At 48.8% G+C, this 20864-nt stretch overlaps 1 protein-coding gene across 3 annotated transcripts in view; it reads right to left on the minus strand.

Moving 5' to 3' along the window:
- Window positions 1-20864, minus strand: part of LOC122920677 (FGF1 intracellular binding protein) — a 138906-nt gene that overhangs the window by 51007 nt on the left and 67035 nt on the right. For all 3 annotated transcript variants that reach the window (XR_006386927.1, XM_044270367.1, XM_044270368.1), the window contains exons 6-7: window positions 20415-20548; window positions 19428-19533 (exon numbers count right to left, since the gene is read on the minus strand). Coding sequence is in view for 2 of the 3 variants with exons in the window: in XM_044270367.1 (XP_044126302.1) it covers window positions 19428-19533; window positions 20415-20548 (240 nt within the window). In the remaining variant the exon portion in view is untranslated. The remainder of the gene's footprint in view (window positions 1-19427; window positions 19534-20414; window positions 20549-20864) is intronic.

Consider the following 20864-nt stretch of genomic DNA (forward strand, 5'->3'; position numbering starts at 1 on the left):
AGATCCCCGTGATGAGAACATAGTCCTACCACTTTACAAATCACCAGACCACACATGGAGTACTGTGTAAAGTTCTGGGCTCCTGTGAACAAGGCAGACATTTCAGAGCTGGAGAGGGTTCAGAGGAGGGCAACTAAAGTAATAACTAGAATAGGGCAACTACAGTACCCTGAAAGATTATCAACATTAGGGTTATTCACTTTAGAAAAAAAGATGACTGAGGGGAGATCTAATAACAATGTATAAACATATCGCAGGTCAGTACAGAGATCTCTCCCATCATCTATTTATCCTTAGGACTGTGACGAGGGGATACCCTCTGCGTCTGGAGAAAAGAAGGTTTGTACACAAACATAGAAAAGGATTCTTTACGGTAAGAGCCGTGAGACTATGGAACTCTCTGCCTGAGGAGGTGGTGATGGTGAGTACAATAAAAGATTTCAACAGGGGCCTGGATGAATTTCTGGAGTGTAATAATATTACAGGCTATAGCTACTAGAGAGGGGTTGTTGATCCAGGGAGTTATTCTGATTGCCTTATTGGAGTCGGGAAGGAATTCCGCCCCCCCCCCCCCTTAAGTGGGGAAAATTGGCTTGTACCTCACATTTTTTTTTTTTTTTTTTTTGCCTTCCTCTGGATCAACTTGCAGGATAACAGGCTGAACTGGATGGACAGATGTATTTTTTCGGCCTTATATACTATGTTACTATGTATCCAATAAATCCACCAGGTAGACCGATTATCTCAGGTATCGGATCAGTCACTTCTAATTTATCTCAATATATAGACCGTATTCTACAACCAACAGTCAAACAACTACCATCCTACATAAAAGACACAACAGATATCTTAGCAACATTTGAACAAATAGAATACCAGAATCGGTTATTAGGCACGATGGATGTGAATTCCCTATATACCATCATTGATCACAGCCAGGGAATGGATGCATTAAGGAAACAGTTGAATTACAATGAGGCTTTACATAAGGATCAAATTGAATTTGTCATAGAGGGCATTAACTTTATTCTAACACATAATTATTTCATATTTGAATCAGATTATTTTTTACAAAAGCGGGGTACCGCTATGGGAACCATTTTCGCCCCCAGCTATGAAAACATCTTTATGGCACAGTGGGAATGGGAGGTCATTGGGCCTAAGCTGGGAAAGAGCCTGGTGCTATGGCGCCGTTACATAGACAATATTATATTTATATGGCAGAATATGGAGAACATACAAAATTTTCTTAAAGAAATTAAAGATAATGATGGGAACTTGAGAATTTCTACAAACATAAGCCGTACTCATGTAGAATTTTTGGATTTAACAGTGAAGATCTATGGGAATGAACTAATTAGTAATACAGATCAGAAACCGGTTATGAAAAACATTTACATTCTATATTCTAGTTGCCACCTTCCCAGATGGCTAAACAATATTCCAACCAGTCAATTTAGAACACGAAGCCAACGATTTAAAACAACAGTTTCTTGTAAAGGACTACTTAACCACCTCAGCTCCCCTAGCTTAAACCCCCTTAATGACCAGACCACTTTTTACAATTCTGCACTACACTACTTTCACGGTTTATTGCTCAGTCATACAACTTACCACCCAAATGAATTTTACCTCCTTTTCTTCTCCCAAATAGAGCTTTCATTTGGTGGTATTTCATTGCTGCTGACATTTGAACTTTTTTTGTTATTAATCAAAATTTACCTTTTTTTTTTTAATGCAATTTTTCAATTTCAGTTGTAATTTTTTTTTTTTACTACATTTCTATATAATTTTTTCTCAAAATTTATTGTTCTACATGTCAAAAATGCAATAAGTTTATATTTATTGGTTTGCGCAAAAGTTATAGCGTTTACAAACTATGGTACAAAAATGTGAATTTCCGCATTTTGAATCAGGTCTGACTTTCTGAGCACCTGTCATGTTTCCTGAGGTTCTACAATGGCCAGACAGTACAAACACCCCACAAATGACCCCATTTCAGAAAGTAGACACCCTAAGGTATTTGCTGATGGGCATAGTGAGTTCATCGAACTTTTAATTTTTTTGTTAAGTTAGCGGAAAATGATGATTTTTTTGGGTGAGAGAAATATCTCGCTAAAAGACAACTTTTCCCATTTTTCTTATACAAAGTTGTCATTTGACAGAGATATTTATCTCACCCAGCATGGGTATATGTAAAAAGACACCCCAAAACACATTGCCCAACTTCTTCTGAGTATTCACGCATTAGGGCCCCTAAAATGCCAGGGCAGTATAAATACCCCACAAGTGACCCCATTTTGGCAAGAAGACACCCCAAGGTATTCCGTAAGGGGCATGGCGAGTTCCTAGAATTTTTTTATTTTTTTTGCACAAGTTAGTGGAAAATTATGATTTTTTATTTATTTTTTTCCTTACAAAGTCTCATTTTCCACTAACTTGTGACAAAAAATAAAAACTTCCATGAACTCACTATGCCCATCAAGAAATACCTTGGGGTGTCTTCTTTCCAAAATGGGGTCACTTGTGGGGTAGTTATACTGCCCTGGCATTTTAGGGGCCCTAATGCGTGAGAAGTAGTTTGAAATCCAAATGTGTTAAAAATGTCCTGTGAAATCCTAAAGGTGCTCTTTAGAATTTGGGCCCCTTTGCCCACCTTGGCTGCAAAAAAGTGTCACACATGTGGTATCGCCGTACTCAGAAGTAGGGCAATGTGTTTTGGGGTGTATTTTTACATATACCCATGCTGGGTGAGAGAAATATCTCTCTAAAAGTCAACTTTTCCCTTTTTTTTTTTTTTTTACAAAGTTGTCATTAGAGAGATATTTCTCTCACTCAGCATGGGTATATGTAAAAAGACACACCAAAACACATTGCCCAACTTCTCCTGAGTACGGCAATACCACATGTGTGACACTTTTTTGCAGCCTAGGTGTGCAAAGGGGCCCAAATTCCTTTTAGGAGGGCATTTTTAGACATTTGGACTCCAGACTTCTCACGCTTTAGGGCTCCTAAAATGCCAGGGCAGTATAAATACCCCACATGTGACCCCATTTTGGAAAGAAGACACCCCAAGGTATTCCGTGAGGGGCATGGCGAGTTCATAGAAGTTTTTTTTTTGGCACAAGTTAGCGGAAATTGATTTCCCTTTCCGCTAACTTGTGACAAAAATTTCAATCTTTCATGGACTCAATATGCCCCTCAGCGAATACCTTGGGGTGTCTACTTTCCGAAATGGGGTCATTTGTGGGATGTTTGTACTGCCCTGGCATTTTAGGGGCCCTAAAGCGTGAGAAGAAGTCTGGAATATAAATGTCTAAAAATTTTTACTCATTTAGACTCTGCGGATCCGTAAAACACATACGGACGTCTGAATGGAGCCTTACAGGGGGATGATCAATGACAGGGGGGTGATCAGGGAGTCTATATGGGGTGATCACCCCCCTGTCATTGATCACCCCCCTGTAAGGCTCCATTCAGACGTCCGTATGTGTTTTGCGGATCTGCGGATCCGCAAAACACGGACACCGCGGATCCACAAAACACATACGGACGTCTGATTGGAGCCTTACAGGGGGGTGATCAATGACAGGGGGGTGATCAGGGAGTCTATATGGGGTGATCAGGGGGTTAATAAGGGGTTAATAAGTGACGGGGGGTGTAGTGTAGTGGTGTTTGGTGCTACTTTACAGAGCTGCCTGTGTCCTCTGGTGGTCGATCCAAGCAAAAGGGACCACCAGAGGACCAGGTAGCAGGTATATTAGACGCTGTTATCAAAACAGTGTCTAATATACCTTTTAGGGGTTATAAAAAAAATAAAAAAAATAGCATCTACAGCCTGCCAGCGAACGATCGCCGCTGGCAGGCTGTAGATCAGCTCGTTTACCTGCAGTGCCTGTGTGCGCGCGTTCACAGGAAATCTCGCATCTCGTGAGATGACGCCCCGGCGCGTCCAGGAGGAATAACAGGGCCGCCGCCAGGACGCAATCCTGCGTGCGGCGGTCCTGTAGTGGTTAATAGAAATAGTAGAGGCTTCATTAAACAAAGTAAGAACGATGAATAGGGATGACTTTTTCATTTCCAACAAGAAGATAACTAAAAATGAGACTAAAAATGCGGCTAAGATATGTATAATATTACCATTTAATGCTCATTATAAGACTATAGAAAAGATCATTAGAAAACACTGTCATCACCTCCTGGGAGATAAATTGATAGGACCTTTACTATCAATAAGTCATCTAACTACATACATGAGAGCTACTAATCTGGGTTTACAAATAGCACCTTCAATTAAAAAGACACCTTTGCAAATCAAATCTAGTTGGCTATCACTCCAGGGATTTTATAGATGCCCTAGATGTAAGAACTGTAGGATCACAAATTTTTCTAAAAACCTTAAAGGGATTCTGTCACCTGCTTTTAGCATTTTAAGCTGGCACCATCGCTATGTTGACTAAAGTACCCTATTTCCAGCAGTCTTCTTTTTACTTATTTTCGTTTGGTAGTTTTGATATAAAAGCGATTTTTATGTTATGCCAATTAGGGTCCAAGGTGCGTTTTTTTCAATCTCCGGTGCCCAGTGACGCCCCCTGCAGTGCCCAAGACAGCCTCCTGATCATCAAAACACCTCCCACAGCCCGGCAAACGGTTCTGCCCCCTCCCCACGTCATAATCTACCTTATAGAAATGCCCCGTCCTCCTTCCTTTCTGCGGCCAGAAAACTCGCGCAGGCGCAGTACCGCCTGCGCGATCATCAACGTCCTGAGGGCAATAGCGCTCAGGTCACATCACTGGGCTCGGTGCATGCCCAGTGAGACTTTTGAGGCTGTTTCCCTCAGGAGGTTGATGATCGCGCAGGCGCAGGCCGTACTCTCCGTTTTCTCACCATTTGAAATGTCCTGGTAAACTTGATTGACATCCTTGGTCTCCTCCAACCCTGCAAATCCCGCGCCCTCGCCGTCCCGTTTAGTGTTCGGCGCAGGTGCAATGAGGAAGCCGGCAAGCTTTTTGGTTTCCTGTAGACCTGGGATGGGTGCCATTTGAGGATGGGACCCACCCCCATTTCCAAACCTCCAATCTATGTAAGACACCTCACATATACAAAAGACATAAGAGAGATATCTCACTAAATAAACAATGCAGTTCATTATTTATCTTAGTATTTATTTCAGGAGCACATCCTATTGTATTATATTATATCTTATTTTATGAAAAATGGTACCTACTAATTAGATCTTTTTAAAGCAGCAATATGTTCAAGGCAAATTTAGCACAAGTGCGATTTATTATTTATTTTTTGACTTTTATATTTGAAATCGATTTTTTTTTAAATTATTTCTATATGCTGGATATATATATTTCTCGCCCAATTTCCTTGGGGGACACAGAAGACCTTGGGTATAGCTCATCTCCCTAGGAGGCGTGACACTAAGTGAAAACTGTTAAGCCCCTCCTCCACAGCTATACCCTCAGCCTGGAGAGAGAGACTGCCAGTTTTTGCTTAGTGTCCAAGGAGGCAAGACACTCCCTGCTACTGCAGGGCTGTTTTCTCCTTGTTTAAATTTTGATTTTTACTTTTTTCTTTTCTTTTTGTTCCAGATCATCAGGGACAACAGAGTCGCACTAGACCTCTCTGTTTCTCCCGGGGTTGAGCTGCGCCAGTGCCGGTCATCCGCACTGCTGCCTCCCCCACAGAAGACAAGGTGGATCAGGGCAGCCCAGCTTCCCTACATCCCGCCAGCGCAAGGGTCGCCCGCACGCCAAGTCCCTCTCCCAGCGTCCTGCCACTGCGGTGCCAGTAGCTGAAGGGGCGACCCTGCTGGAATGGACTGAGGGTGAAGACGACTATGGTGAGAGAGTGGCTTCTCCAGCCCTACGTCCCCCACCCCCCACCCTGGTCTCCTGCGTGCCTGACCCCCCATACTTGGACCCTTCGGTCACTGCTGGACCTAGGCTGGCCCCTGGGGTGCTGCGGGGCGACATTCCACTCCCTGCTCCCTCTCCTCCCTTCTGGCCCTCATGGGACATTTTAGCAGCAGAATGCTGCGAATAGGCAGTCTCCCTTCACTTCTCAGCGTCCCTCCTGGAACGCTGTGCTCACATCCTCACGGGCACCCGGTCTCAGGGTCCCCCCATCCCCTCACCGATGCGCTGCTCTGGACCGGGGGCCTTTTCCTGAAGGCAGTGCTGCTTGGGCGCCCGCACCTCCGGCGCTTCTTCCCGGCCTGCTGGGCCGCACCTCCGAGCTGGGCCGCACTCTCCCGGCCCCCGACTGTTCCGGCCTGCGGGGTAGACTCCCGCGGCCGGCATTGGCTTGAGCACGATGCTCCAACGATTCCGGCCGGCCGTCGGCGACTTCCGGCCGGCCGGGCGCCGTAAATTTAGGTCCAGGCTCCGGGCCTACTGGGCCGCATTCCGGCGCTCCACCCGGGCCTCTGACGTCCGGTCCGCGGGGTGGGCTTCCGCGGCCGGTTTGTCCAGGCAGTCCGCTCCGGTTTCCTGTGCGGCCCCGGTCGGCCGGGTGCCGCAGAAAATTTAGGCCCCGGCTTCACGGCCTGCTAGGCCGCAAACTTCCGGCCTCTGTTGGAGGGGGCGGGAACTTCTCCGGGCGCGAATTCTTCCCGCCTGGAGGTTCCCCGCCCCCAGGGGATCGCGGCGCCGCCTCCTCCTCCCTTCCAGGTTGGTGGCTGTTAACCCTTCGGGTACCGGCCCCCGTGCTTTTGTTTGTTTTATTCGGCTGATGGGCCTATATGGCTGGCGCGCCCCCCCCCCCCCTCTACTTTATGCTGGGCACCTGTATGGTGGCACTTCTTTCTGCCTCAGTGAGGCTATTTTTTATTTGGGAATGCATGACATGGTTAAGTTAATGGATTTCTTGTGCGCTGCGCAGGACGCTGCAGCCTTATCTCAGTAGCGCCGCCTGTATGCGTGCTCCTTCCATGAGCGGCATGGTGTCGCACTCCCCGGCTGGTGCATGTTTCCCTTCTTTGGCCCTCTCCGGGATGCAGCGCTGGCCAAGTGCATGCGCCCTCCAGCTATGGTAATTGCCATGTGCAGACAACCCCTTCCTAGGCGGGAGGATACTGCACTCTCTCGGGCTGCAGGCTTGCCTGGTGTATGACCCCCCGCTTAGCTGGAATACTGCACTCTCACCAAATACGGTGTTGGCCATGTGCACGAGAACGCTGCACTCGTTGGATTCGCTGCAGGCCATGTGCACAACCCCCTTCCATAGGCGGAATGCTGCACTCATTGGATTCGTTGCCGGTCTTGTGCATGTCCTCCTTCCATAGGTGGACTCTGCACTCTCACCAGATACGGTGTTGGTCTGGTGCACGACCCCCTTCCATAGGGGACCGCTGCAATTTTACTGGATTCACTACCGGCCATGTGCGTGATTCCTTTCCATAGGCGAAATCGCTGCTCTCACTGGATTTGATACCGGCCATGTGCATGACCCCCTTCCATGGGCGGAATGCTGCACTCACTGGATTCGCTGCCGGTCTTGTGCATGACCCCCTTCCATAGGCGGAATGCTGCACTCACTGGATTCGCTGCCGGTCTTGTGCATGACCCCCTTCTATAGGCGGAATGCTGCACTCACTGGATTCGCTGCCGGTCTTGTGCATGACCCCCTTCCATAGGCGGAATGCTGCACTCACTGGATTCGCTGCCGGTCTTGTGCATGACCCCCTTCCATAGGCGGAATGCTGCACTCACTGGATTCGCTGCCGGTCTTGTGCATGACCCCCTTCCAGGGGCGGAATGCTGCACTAGCTGGATTCGCTGCGGTCTTGTGCATGACCCCCTTCCTCTAGGCGGAATACTGCACTTTATTGGTTATGGTGCTGGGCAGCCGGCCGTGTGCATTACCTCCTTCCATAGGCGGTATGCTGCATTCTCATTGGATTCGCTGCCGGCCTTGGGCATGCCTTCTTCCCTCAAGCGCCATGCATACTCCCTCACTGACTGGGGTCGTTCTCTCGCTGATAAGTTGCTGGCCGCGTGCAGGACCCCCTTCCATGGTGGGATGCTTGCAACTCACTAAATCCACTGCCGGCCGTGTACATGTTCCCCCTTCCGTGGGCGGTGTACGGCACTCTTACTGGATTCGCTGCCGGCCATGGACATGTCTCCTTTCCTCAGGCAAAATACACACGCTCTCACTGACCGTGTTTGTTCTCTCGCCAGTGTGCTGCTGGCCAGGTGCCTGACCCCCATCCATGGCGGGGTGCTCGCATTCTCCCTGGTTGCAATACTGGCCATGGGCATGGCTCCCCCTTCTGGGTAGCATACTGCACTCTCACCAGATACGTTGCTGGCCTCTAAGTGGGGTGAAATGCTTGCGCTCCCATTGGATACGGTGCTGGCCTTGTGCGTGACCACCCCTCATTCCATGGGTGGACTTTTTGTACGCTCACAGGACTCACACCTGTCCTTGTATGTGCTGTGCTGGACTTGTTCTTGTCCCCATTCATTGGCGAAGTAGTTGTACTCTCACAAAATTCGGTGTTTGGTGGATTATTGCACACTCACTTAATGCTAGGCTTACCCTGTGCATGTCCCCTTTTCTCTAGGTGGACGTCCTGCTGGATGCGGTGGGGCCATGTGCATGGCCCTCTTCTGGGCGGAATATGGTATGTCTTCCTTCTCTGAAGTAGGTGCTGGTCTTGGGCATCACCCCCTAGTTGGGCGGGCTTTGCACGCTTGCTGCCCGCACTGTTTGCCAAGTACATTGCCCTCTCTTCTGGGCAGACTGCTTGCGCTCCGTCGCATGCCATACTAGTCTTGTGTGTGTCCCCCCTTCCGGTTGCACTTTGCACTTCTGTGGGGCTCTGTGGCTGGCCCTCCTTGCTGTATGACTATTTCGCAGTGGGCGGACGCTCTTGGGGCTGCTACTCTGTACGTTGTTGGGCCGTGTATGCCTTCTCCTTCCGTAGGTGGGTTGGCTTTCTCACTGCTTATGGGGCTGCTTGTACATGTGCCTCCATTCTTCCTGCGACTTGTCGTTTTTTCTCTTGGGATACGGTGATTGCCGCCGGCCTGGCACTCTTCTCTGAGGAGATCTTTCTGTTCACCTGGCCTGGACGGGCTCTATTGTTCTCTACTGCAGCGAGCTGGGTGGTATCCGTTCTCTGTTCGGAGGGTATATTTGGTGTTTCCGTTGTGACGGTATCCACCATATTCGTTGGCCCTTCCGTCTGGGGAGTGTTTGTGGTTCCTGGATGCGTACCCATTAGTTACCCTGTGGCGTTGCTTCCCAGCGCAAGCGGTCACATGGTCGAGAGTGCTGTCTCCAGCGTCCCTCGCAGTCTACGTTGGCTCTGGCCGGATTACGGTTCCCTCGCCTGTTGCCATTCCTCCTCTTGGATGCGTTTTGGTTTGAGTCCTTCCTGTTGGCACCCTCCGTGCTTCAGTTTGTTTTGCTACCAGGTTCTAGCCGCTCTTTTTGAGCAGGTCACCCAACTTCTCTTGGTTGCTCGATTACCGAGGTCAGGGACCTCCACTTTCGATTCGTTAGGGTATTCGCCTTCTGCGAATTGGTGAGCCGGACATCTCGGAGTAGCGGAGTTCTGCTTTTTGAGCGGTCCTGTGGCTTCCCTGTTGCCCACTTCTCCTTGCGGTTGGAGGGTGTCATCCGTCTTCTCGGCTATATTTTCTCTCGACGGCTCTGTTTTGGCTTCTCCTGGGTCAGTTTCACTCCGATGTGGCTTCTGCCCGGCCAGGCTTCAGGGGCTGTTCCTTCACTGCCCTCCCCCCCTGGGGAGACCAAGGTTGTTCATATGGATGGTCCCGGTGTTCCTTATGACCTCGTACTGTCTCCATTGTTCACACTGGCTGTACTAGCTGTGTGCCTATTACTGGGTTTGCCGCATTCTGTCCTCCGGCTGGGTGCAGCTTGCTTTTACCATTCTGGGCGCTGGTCCTGCTTGGACTTTACCTTCTCGGTAACCTGGCGTGCCTACTTTCTTCTGTCAAGATTACCCTTCAAGCCCCCTCTTCGGGTCGGTAGAACACCTTCCTGTGGTGGCTACAACGACAAGGACTTTAGCCTGACTTGTCCTGGAGTCTGTTGGAAACTGGCCGGGTCCCTTTCGGTTCCTTCCGTTTGTCCATCTGCTCCCCCACTCCGCGTGGATTCGGGACGGCGTTGCTCGGGCCGACGGGACCAGTTTTCGCAACCTTTTTGCCGTGTCACTGATTTGCGCTTACTCGCATTGGATTTCCTTCCGTCTGCCCAGACGAGTCCAGCGAGCACACTAGTGTTCGCTCCCGGCCGTGCTTCGTCCAGGTTCTGTTGTCTGCCTTAGGGTCTTCCCTGGGGTTCTTTGGAAGCTGGGCATTCACCCAATTCTGCCTTTCTCTTCCCGTGATTCGGTCTTCTCCAGTCTGACCTGGACCTGCGACTGGGACTCTGTTACTTGAAGTGTCTGCAGTTTTTTGCTTGGACATCTCCGACTCTTGTCGACGCTCTGTCTCTTGTTTCCAGGAGGTCCGCGCCAAGGTTCACGGCTCCTGGGTGCTTTCCTCCGCTTAACCACGTGGCTATTGCTGTGGTTACTGCTCAAGGGCAGGGCTCTGTTTTTTATGGTGTCACCGTTCATTTCACCAGAGCGGTTGGTGCCTCCGGGGCGGGAGGCATGGGCTTCAGCCATGTCATTGTGCAGGGTGGCCACGGTCTTCCTTGCACTCTTTACCAGGTTTACCTGGGTGCGTACTCTGGCTTCGGCGGCGGTTGCTGCCTTGGGCCGCCTGGTTTTTTGCAGGTGGCATTTCCTTGCTGCCTTCGGGTGCTTCGCCTTGGTGCTGTGGTCCCTCCCCTCTTGGACTGCTTTTGAACGTCCCAAGGTCTTCTGTGTCCCCCAAGGAAATTGGGCGAGAAAACGAGATTTTTGTATAACTTACCAGTAAAATCTCTTTCTCGCTCTTTCCTTGGGGGACACAGCACCCACCCATTCATTGGTTTTTTTCTGCACGGTTTCCGAGTTTTGTTTACCCGTTGGGTTGTTGGCTTGTTGTTTCCACTGGTTGGACTTTGCCTTTTCTTACTACTTGGACACGCAACTGGCAGTCTCTCTCTCCAGGCTGAGGGTATAGCTGTGGAGGAGGGGCTTAACAGTTTTCACTTAGTGTCACGCCTCCTAGGGAGATGAGCTATACCCAAGGTCTTCTGTGTCCCCCAAGGAAAGAGCGAGAAAGAGATTTTACTGGTAAGTTATACAAAAATCTCGTTTTATATATTTTTATATTTCCATATGCTGAAGTATTATATATTTTTCTATCTCTTTATTTTTTTCTTCATTTATTTTTTCTTCATTTATTTTTTCTTCATATATTGTGGTATGTACCCACAACGATTATATGGCAAAAGATCTATCCCCATTTGGGAAATTATAGACATGACTATCTAGCCCACTAACTGGTTAAAGTTCAGTCCAGGTTTCTAACAATACTCATTATGGACTAATACTGCCCAGATTGTTGTATTGATAGTTCTATATAAACTTACCAAACAAGATGGCTATTAACACCCACGTGGCTCTGAAACCGCGTTTGGGGGAACTATATCAGCCAGCATACCATATATGACTAAGAGACATTGATTATATAGTGCATGCGTCACCTATAACCTGGAAGTTGACTCGATAAACCTACGCGCACTCTACCTATCTATAGCCTATCATAGAGAAGGCAGAGATCCACTGCAAGCCGGGCGTAATTTTGAGTTATAAACCACGTGGGACACCACGTGGGACACCAGGAAAAGCGAGACCCGTGATCCAGCCACATTGCTGATAGGAGAGGAGGCGACACAGAAGCTGGTGATAACAAACATATCGTGGAGTGGTAACGTATGATTTACAACGTTACAATCTGCTACATTATCAAGAGAACTACTACATTGCTAAGTTTTTTTAAGACTTTGTTATTCAAAGATCAAACAGCGCATTAAGCAACAGCCTACAAATGAGTTATTTGAGCAATCGTTAATTTCTAACGATAATTTGTTTTCCCTTAGCAGCACAGATGGGGGTTAACTACCTCCCATGGACTGGTAGGACCGGCGGAAGTTTAATGAGCCTAAGTACCAATAATAAACTCTACTCCCCTACAAAGGGAGGGAACCGCTCCCCAACCCACTGTGTTTATAGCAAGAATAACTTTACTAGGGTGGGATATTTGTGTGCTGCTGTTAGGACTAAGGGAAAACAAATTATCGTTAGAAATGAACGATTCCCTTACGTCCTACCAGCAGCACAGATGGGGATATAGCAAGAAGAACCCCTAGGGAGGGCCCTCATGCCTGTCAGAACTAAGAATAGTCTGCCCAAAGGCCGAAAACTTAGCTACCCTGGTGTCCAGTCTGTAGTGGGAGATGAAGGTAGATTCAGAGCTCCAGGAGGCAAAATTTACAGATTACATCCAGAGAAAGGAGACTTCTTTCAGCAAAAGAAGTAGAGGCGGCCCTAGTGGAATGGGCCTTCACAAACTCTGGAGGACCCAATGCCTGGGAAACGAAGGACTCTCTTATGGCCTCTTTAATCCAGCGACTAATAGAAGTCTTGGACGCCTTACGGCCTTTAGACTTACCGGCAAACAGGATAAAGAGGTTCTCATCTATCCTGAACTCCCTAGATCTATCCACATAGATCTGGAGGCATTTCGAGATATCCAACGGATGTTTGACTGGATCTCTGGAGGAGGTAGAAAGGGAATACAAAACTGGCAATAAAATAAGTTGGTTGATGTTTTGAAATGATGGAACCTTGGGCCTGAAGTATGGAAGAAATCTTAGGAGAACCCGGTCTTGTAGAAAAATGGTATAGGGTTCGTGGGCCGAAAAAGCTTGAAGCTCCGAGACCCTCTTGACCGAGGTTACCGCCAGTAGGAAGACCAACTTCAACGTCACAAATTTCAAATCTACCTCCTCCAAAGGCTCGAAAGGGGGAGATGCTAACCCCTTGAGTACAACTGGTAAATCCCACTGAGGGATGGGCTTCAGTACTGTAGGCTTCAATCTTTCAGCTCCTTTGAGGAACCGTTTGATGAGTGGGTCCAGAGAATAGAATCTGTTGAGGCAGGCCAAAATGGCAGAAATCTGGACCTTCAGAGTAGATGGAGTAAGGCCTTTGTCAAGGCCATCCTACAGGAATTGAAGTATCACAGAGAGGGGTGGATCTACAAACGCCACCTGTTTAGAGGCACACCAAGACGAGAAGATCCTCATGATTCTGGAGTAGGCTTTTTTTTGGTAGAGTCTGCTCTTGAATGTGACAATGTTCTCAGGACCGACTCTGAAAGCCCTTCTATTCTGGGAAGGGACTGATCAACCTCCAGGCTGTCAGGTTGAATCTGAGCAGAGATGAGTGTCCCACGACACCAGGGTCTGCTGAGGGGGGAGCCTCCAATAATGCCCTCGACTCATCTGAATGAGTTGGGTAAACCAGAATCTCTTGGACCAAAACGGTATGATGACTATCACTGATGCCTGATCCTGACAGATTTTCATCAATACCCTCGGTATCATGGAAAACGGAGGGAAGATGCAAGCCATCCTGAACGTCCACGGTATTGACAGAGCATCTATCGCCAGGGGGTTGTCATCCCTGTAGAGGGAGTAGACCCTCTCCACCTTGGCGTTGAACCTCGTTACCATGAGATCTACCTCTGGCAAACCCCACTTGAGGACAATCTGCCTGAACATCTCCAGATGCGAGGACCACTCCATCGTCGGTAGACCGCGACTCAGGCGATCCGCGATCATATTGAGGGTACCTCGAATGTGGATGTCAGGCAGGTGGGAAAGGTTCGACTCTGTCCACCGAAGAATCATCCCGATCTCCGAAAGGAGGGGTAGAGATCTTGTGCCACCATGCTTGTATATGCCCAGCTGCCACTAGGAGGCTGACACTAGAAAGGAAAAAAGTGTTGGCTCCACCCAGATGGGCTATACCCTCTGCACAGACACTAAACTAACCAGTTGGTACTAAAGCAGTAGGAGCACCAAAATCCAGAGCGAAAAAGGGAAGCCAACATGTCCTAAACCAGAAAGAGGACCAATATCGAAGAGTCCCTGGAAACCCGAACGAAGAAAAAACAACCAGGGTGGGATCTGTGTCCCCCAATGCATCCAACAAGAAATTGATTTTACGGTAAGTACAAAAATCTATTTTTCTAGTGAATGGCATTGGGGGACACAGCACCATGGGATGTCCCAAAGCAGTCTCTGAGGGTGGGAAGAAACAGCCATGCGAAAAACCTAATGTACCACTGCTTGCAGAACCTTGCGACCCAAACTGGCATCAGCAGAGGCCAAGGAATAGATGTGGTAAAACCTGGAGAAGGTGTGAACTGAGGCCGAGGTGGCAGCGTTGCAGACCTGGGAGGCAGAGGCCAGATGCCGGACCACCCAGGATGGCCCACCTGTGGCGAAACCAACCTCGCCACTGGGTTTTGGAGGGGCCTGTCTTGCCCCAGGATTATGGGCCCTCTCATCAGCCAGGCCTCATTTGTTCACAAAGGACTTGGACTAACTTGAACTCTCACCCCCACGAATTAGACCAGGGTTCAAGTTAGTCCATTACGTTTGGTAATTGTATTTTGTGGATTGCGTCTCAGACAATACTCATTGTGTTAGTTAATTGCGTCTCAGACAATGCTCATTGTATTTTGTTTATTGCGTTACAGACAGAGGGAAGGGGATTTTGTGTACAATTGCTGGGAAGGTTGAATACTGTAAATACATGTGATTGGCTGTTTTTACAAAACCCTGTGGGTGGTAACATTGTTGGAAGATGTGTATAAATCAATGCTTGTGTTAAAATAAAGGGAGTTCCTGTTTTATACCTTCATGAAGTCTTGGCTCATGTTTGGGGGATGGAATAACTACACTCTTGGGGATTGCTATATGACAATACTCCCCTGAGTATAAGCTCTTGTAAGAGCTTGCTCCTGGTTCCTGTCTCTGGATTTAGGAGAGGTTCACCCACTGAAGCCTGGAGCCTTGTCGTAGGTCCAGGGTGGGTAGGAGACGGCGAGACCTCCACCAAGCTTCGGCGGTTCGTGGGGTCTGCAGCGCTGACAGTGTCAAGTTGAGTGCTTGGAGTCCTCTGGAAGCACTAGGAGCATCTACTGACGGAGGTACCCGGTCGGGGTGCCAGGCGTTCCGTTACACCACCCAAGGGCTCGAAGGGAGAGGACTGAAGGGCATCTAAGACCAGATTGAAATCCCATCATTCCACTGGAGAATAGAAGGGAGTAACGTGATGAGCCATCCCCTGAAGGAAGGTTTTCACTTGGGAACGAGAAGCCAAGGGTCTTTGGAAAAGAACAGACAAGGCCGAGACCTGACCTTTGAGAGGCCAGCCTGCCTGAAGAAAGGCCGGCCTGAAGAAAGGTAAGAATCCTAGGGATGAAAAAAAGGAGAGGGTGAACCTCGCCAGATTCACACCAGACAAAATCAGCCTTCCAGGTACGATGGTACTCGGAGAGGCCGCGGAACCTCAGGACCGTGGCTTCAACAGCCACACCATGAAATGAAGCCGAGGTAAACTCGGGTGGAACAGCGGACCTTGTGAAAGGAGGTCGGGACGCAGTGGTAGCCGCCATGGAGCGTCGGCTAGCAGGAAGACGAGATCTGCGTACCATGCCCTGCAGGGCCAGCCTGGAGCCTCCAATGTCTCAGGGACCCGATCCATTTTTACCCGAGGAAGAATTGGAAGGGGAGGGAAGAGATGTGAGAGGCTTCCTTCAGGAACACCACGCTTATGGTGCCCCACTGGTGGTTCATATAAGCCACCACAGTGGAGTTGTCCATCTTAATCCGGACAGGATGACCGCAGAGGAGGGGAGTCCAACAGGAGAGAACTAGGTAAATGGCCCTGAGCTCCAGGATATTGATCTACAGGGATCTCTCCCGTATTGACCACTGACCCTGGGCTGTAAGAGACCCGAAGACTGCCCCCAACCTGCCAGGCTGGCATCGGTGAAGATCACCTGACAATGGGGGGGAAGGAAGGATCTGCCGAGGAAGACAGTTTGGGGGTTTAGCCATGCAAGTTCCGGCGGACCTGAGAGGAAAGGCAGATCGGGCAATCGAGGCCTGACAGAGACTTGTTCCACCAGGCAAGAATTGAGAGCTGAAGGGTCCGGGTGTGGAATTTGCATAAGGAATTGCCTCGAAGGCGGCAACCATCCGGCACAGAACACGCATACATGCTGTGATGGAAAGAGGAAACAGCTCGCGAAGACGAGCCACCCCTGACTGGAGTGTCTCTACCTTGTCCTGGGGAAGGAACACTCGTCTGAGGAGAGTGTCGAAGACCATGCCCAGGAAATCCATCATCTGGTTGGGAACACGGGAGTACTTGGAGTGGTTCACCAGCCACCCGAACAGGGATAGCACAGACAAGGTGATGTAGAGGCTAGACAGGTTGTCCTCCCGGGACAAAGCATTCACCAGAAGATCATCCAGGTATGGTATTACTGCAACTCCCCTGGCACAGAGTAGTGCGACAAGGGGAGCCAACACCTTTGTAAAAGACCCTCAGAGCAGACGCCCGGCCGAAGGGCAATGCCACGAATTAAAAATGTAGAGAACCTACAGCGAAGCGAAGGTACCTCTGATGAGACAGGGCTATGGGGACATGCAGATAAGCATCCCAGATATCGATGGATGACAGAAACTCGCCCACCTCGAGGGAAGCAATCACCGACCTGAGGGACTCCATGCGAAAGTGACGGACACGGACAAAATAATTGGGCGCCTTCAGATCCAAAATGGGGCGAAGAGAACCGTGCTTCTTAGGAACAGTGAAGAGGTTCAAGTAAAGCCCCTCAAAACGTTCTGATGTCTGGATAGGAACAATCATTCCATGCGCATGAAGGGAATGAATGTCCTGAAAAAAAAGCGGCCGCCCGAGAGGGGGACCTGTGCAGCGACATGTGGGAAGGGCATGCCTGGAGAGCCTGGACTTGAAGGAAGAACGAATAGTATTTTTGTCCTGACAGGAGGAGGAATCCCGAAAGGAGCGAAGATGCTGTGATGGCGATGCAGGTATAGGATGGCTGCGGCGGGAACGGTTCTGAGGCAGGAGAGAACTTTTCCCACCCCTGGCCTCAGAAATAAGCTCCTTCAAACACTTCCCAAAAAGCCTACTACCCAGGAAGGGGAGTGATATGAGCGCCTTTTTGAAGGCGGCATCCGCCGCCCAGGCATATAGCCAGACCGTGCGGTGGATGGCCACAGAGTTAGTGGCCACCCTGCTAGCGCGGGACATAGTTATGGCAACGCAAGGTCGTTTGTGGGACCTGTTGTCTGAACGTGAGCATGCCGCGTCCGCGGGGATGTCCCTGGGAGGGAGTTGGCAGGCAGGTGGTCCAGCGACTCGGCCATGGATTGGGAGAGTCGGGCAAGGTTCCCTATAGCTTGGGACAGGGAAGAGGCCCATTTAGGAGGGATGGACACAGGAGGGGTGGACAGGGCGTCCTGAGAGGGCCTGGGGCAAGACACTGCGCACAGACAGGGTCAGGCTGACTGCAACTTTTTATTCCAACGGGCGGACGTAAAATATATGGCGACCCCGAGGGGGGGGGCTGGGAATGGGAGTCTTCTCTGGAAGATGACATGAGGGTAGAGTGGGAGCCTGAAAAAAAGCTGAAAAGCAGCCAGCCAGAGGCTGTCCTACTGGACCCCAGGTGCTCTGTCCCCGAAGAGGTGCTGGATGGCTGCAGGAGAGATCCACAAGATGGAGGCCCAGAAGATAAGACCAAACTCCACCCACAAAGGGCAAACGCCTGCGCTTGACTGGGATAGGAGGGGAGGAGACAGGATGCGGCCTAGGCAAGGAAAAAGCCAGGGCCTTGATTACTGAAGTGGCTGGAAAAGGTGTGCCGTCGGCAGGTAGGAACCGCAAGAAACCAGAGGCCTTCCGGAAAAGAAAGCACAGGTGGGGGGGGCTCCTTAGAGGAAGCAACGCCCAGGGAGGGGAAAAATGGAGCAAAAGGTGCACCTGGGACCCGAGGACAGGGTAGAAAAGATGCGGCCTAGTTCTGGCAGAAGCCAGGGACTAAAGTAGAAAGGAAGGCCGGGGAGAGGTATGGGTGGCCGGGGAGGAGAAGGCAGCCAAAGTGTAGAGAAAATTTCACCCCCCCCCCCTGGAAAAACAGGGGGGGAAAGGTGAACTCCCCAGGCCCCCCGAATATCCCACCCCCTGGCCAGAAGAGGGGAACTAACCCAGGAGAGCATAAAAAAAGCAGCAAGCCCTATAATAAAAACAGAGCAGGTCATGTCTGCCTCCTACGGGCACTAGACTAAAGTTTAGTGTCTGTGCAGAGGTTATAGCCCATCTGGGTGGAGCCAACCCTTTTCCTTTCTAGTGTCAGCTGGGCATATACCCATGGTGCTGTGTCCCCCAATGCCATTCACGAGAAACTAGCCTTAACTTCCTCTGTGATTAGAGACTGCCACTTAATTAAAGAACAAGTACACAAAACACCTACAGGAACGTTCTCCATGCATTCCAGAGGGACAGGAAACAACTGGAGCAGGTAAAGGGGAAAGGGCTTTAAAATTACTGTTTCCTGTCCCAGGGGAGATCTCATATCATGTTATTCAACTAGTGGTGATGGTAGGCAAAATGACTGTGTAAGTTAGAGGACTGGACAATCACTTTAACTCTATATATGTTATAAGAGGCAGGGGATTTAGCCCTTCATAGCATAAAAACGAATCGCCAACCTATCGGGTTATCAACATTTATGGTCATGTTAAACACAGTTAGGTTTATGATCAGATAAAATTATTTTATCTACAATTCTTCTAATCCTAGTGACTGGTAAGATTTTGCAAAGTAAATAGTTGCGTGAGAATACTTAAGTACTTTCTCAGCCCTCAGCAAGACCTTCCAGTGACGGAGCATCTGAAGAAACAACATTTGCAAACATTTTGGAGGCATGGGAGGGTGAGAACAGCAGCCCTCTCTACAGCCAGACGTGTCAATCATTATGAAGGCTCAGGCACGCAGCCATAGCCATTTTTGCGGTTCGCAAATTGCGGATCTGCAAAACATGGACACTGGCCAAGTATGTTCCACATTTTTCAGAACGCAGCGTCCTGCTTTCTATAGAATAGTTCTATCCTTGTCCATAAAAGGGAAAAGAATAGGACTTGTTCTATTATTTTGCGGGCGCCGCGGGACAGACATATGGATGCGGACAGGACACGGTGTGCTGTATGCATCTGTTGTGGCCCCATTGAAGTGAATGGGTTCGCATCTGACTGCGGTTCAAATGTGGACTAAAAGCAAGGTCGAGTGCATGAGCCCTGAGATGGAGAGATGAGTGACCAAAATTATTGCCCTGAACGGATCAACTACAACCTTCAGGCTACATGCCTTCATCTCACACACGTTTAAATTTCTCACCTCTTATGTTGATCCAGAAGGTCTTTATCTGTTATTAGTATTTTCAGTTCCTTCAGATCCTGTAAAAATTCTTTATCCAAATCCATGTCCATGTCCTCGGCTACATCTGTATGAATTTAAAAAGTAAAACATTCTTTAAAGTAAGACCTGTAACCTGTGATTGCTTTTTCAGCTTTTAATTGCTACACTGCGGAATACAATTTGTTTGCGATTGTATATTAGGATGACTGTAAGGTCCATCAATGGCACCGCCACAGAAATTGCATTAAGTGCTTGCCCCATTTTTCCATAATTTATACTATGTTCAGATAATGAACTATTTTGCTTAATTAAAGGGTTGTTTGACCCCAAAAGCAAGTGTTTAACATGGGAAAAAAGGCAACCACCCATTTACTCCTCTTCCTGTCCCCGGCCGACAGGAAGTGTGACATTCTGACTGTGGTAACATTTACCTCTGCGACCTCTCACTGGCTTCAACAGTGATGTGTTTCCAAGCGGTATGTGATCACAGACACTCAGGTGACCATGACCATGGGTAGGACATCACACTTCAAGTCTGCCAGGGTTCATGAGAAGTAGGGGGTGGTGAGGGGATATATATCAGAATCTGTCTAACTTGCAGCTTTTTCCTTTTCTATACAGAATTTCTGTTATGTACATTTCTCTTTCTGAGTGGGCGCACTTGCCTCCATGACATCTATATTAACCAAAAGGGGATTATGCAGAGGGGTTGTCTTCATGAAGAAACTGCCTCAACACATTAACAGTTTTGCAGAGCTCAACATGCGGCTCTCCAGCTGCTGGAAAACTACTCCCACATGCCCTGCTGTAGGCTGATAGCTGTAGGTAGTCTTGGCATGCTGGGAGTTGTAGTTTTGCAACATCTGGGAGAGCCTCAGGTTGGCCATCCCTGCACTATAGGGTTAAAAATGCACTAGTATTTCTATTCTCACTCATCGAATTTCCGCACTTGCCCAGTTTACACACCCACGGCTCCTAATGTCCAGTTTTGGATTAGATGCTCGGCACAAGTTGCAAAATCCTCAAATGTCAAGTACTGGAGCTTTCTCTTGCCTGTTTCAAAACGACTGTTTGCAAAGAAAACTATTGCGGCATAATCTCTAAAAAGCAAGCACAAAGCATTTTGTTAAAAATATGAAATGGGAAATATATTCAGGCCAAAATTCACCACAATAGAATATATAAAGTGACTGTTAAGGTTCTCACTCATCCACATCATGGTACAGTATATCGGTACAAATGAGTCAAAGCAACTGGCTTTTTGACTGGTGTCGTCAAGAAAAAATAAAATACATCGAGTCCAGTTGCTCTGGACTTACCCCAATCAGCTAGGTGTATATTAAGATCAACCAAAACACAAGCCCCTATTTTAAGTAATTGGCCACAACGTCTTTTATCACTAATCATGATTTAATT

This window comes from Bufo gargarizans, chromosome 10 (assembly GCF_014858855.1).
Source record: "Bufo gargarizans isolate SCDJY-AF-19 chromosome 10, ASM1485885v1, whole genome shotgun sequence".
Classification (NCBI taxonomy): Eukaryota; Metazoa; Chordata; class Amphibia; order Anura; family Bufonidae; genus Bufo; species Bufo gargarizans.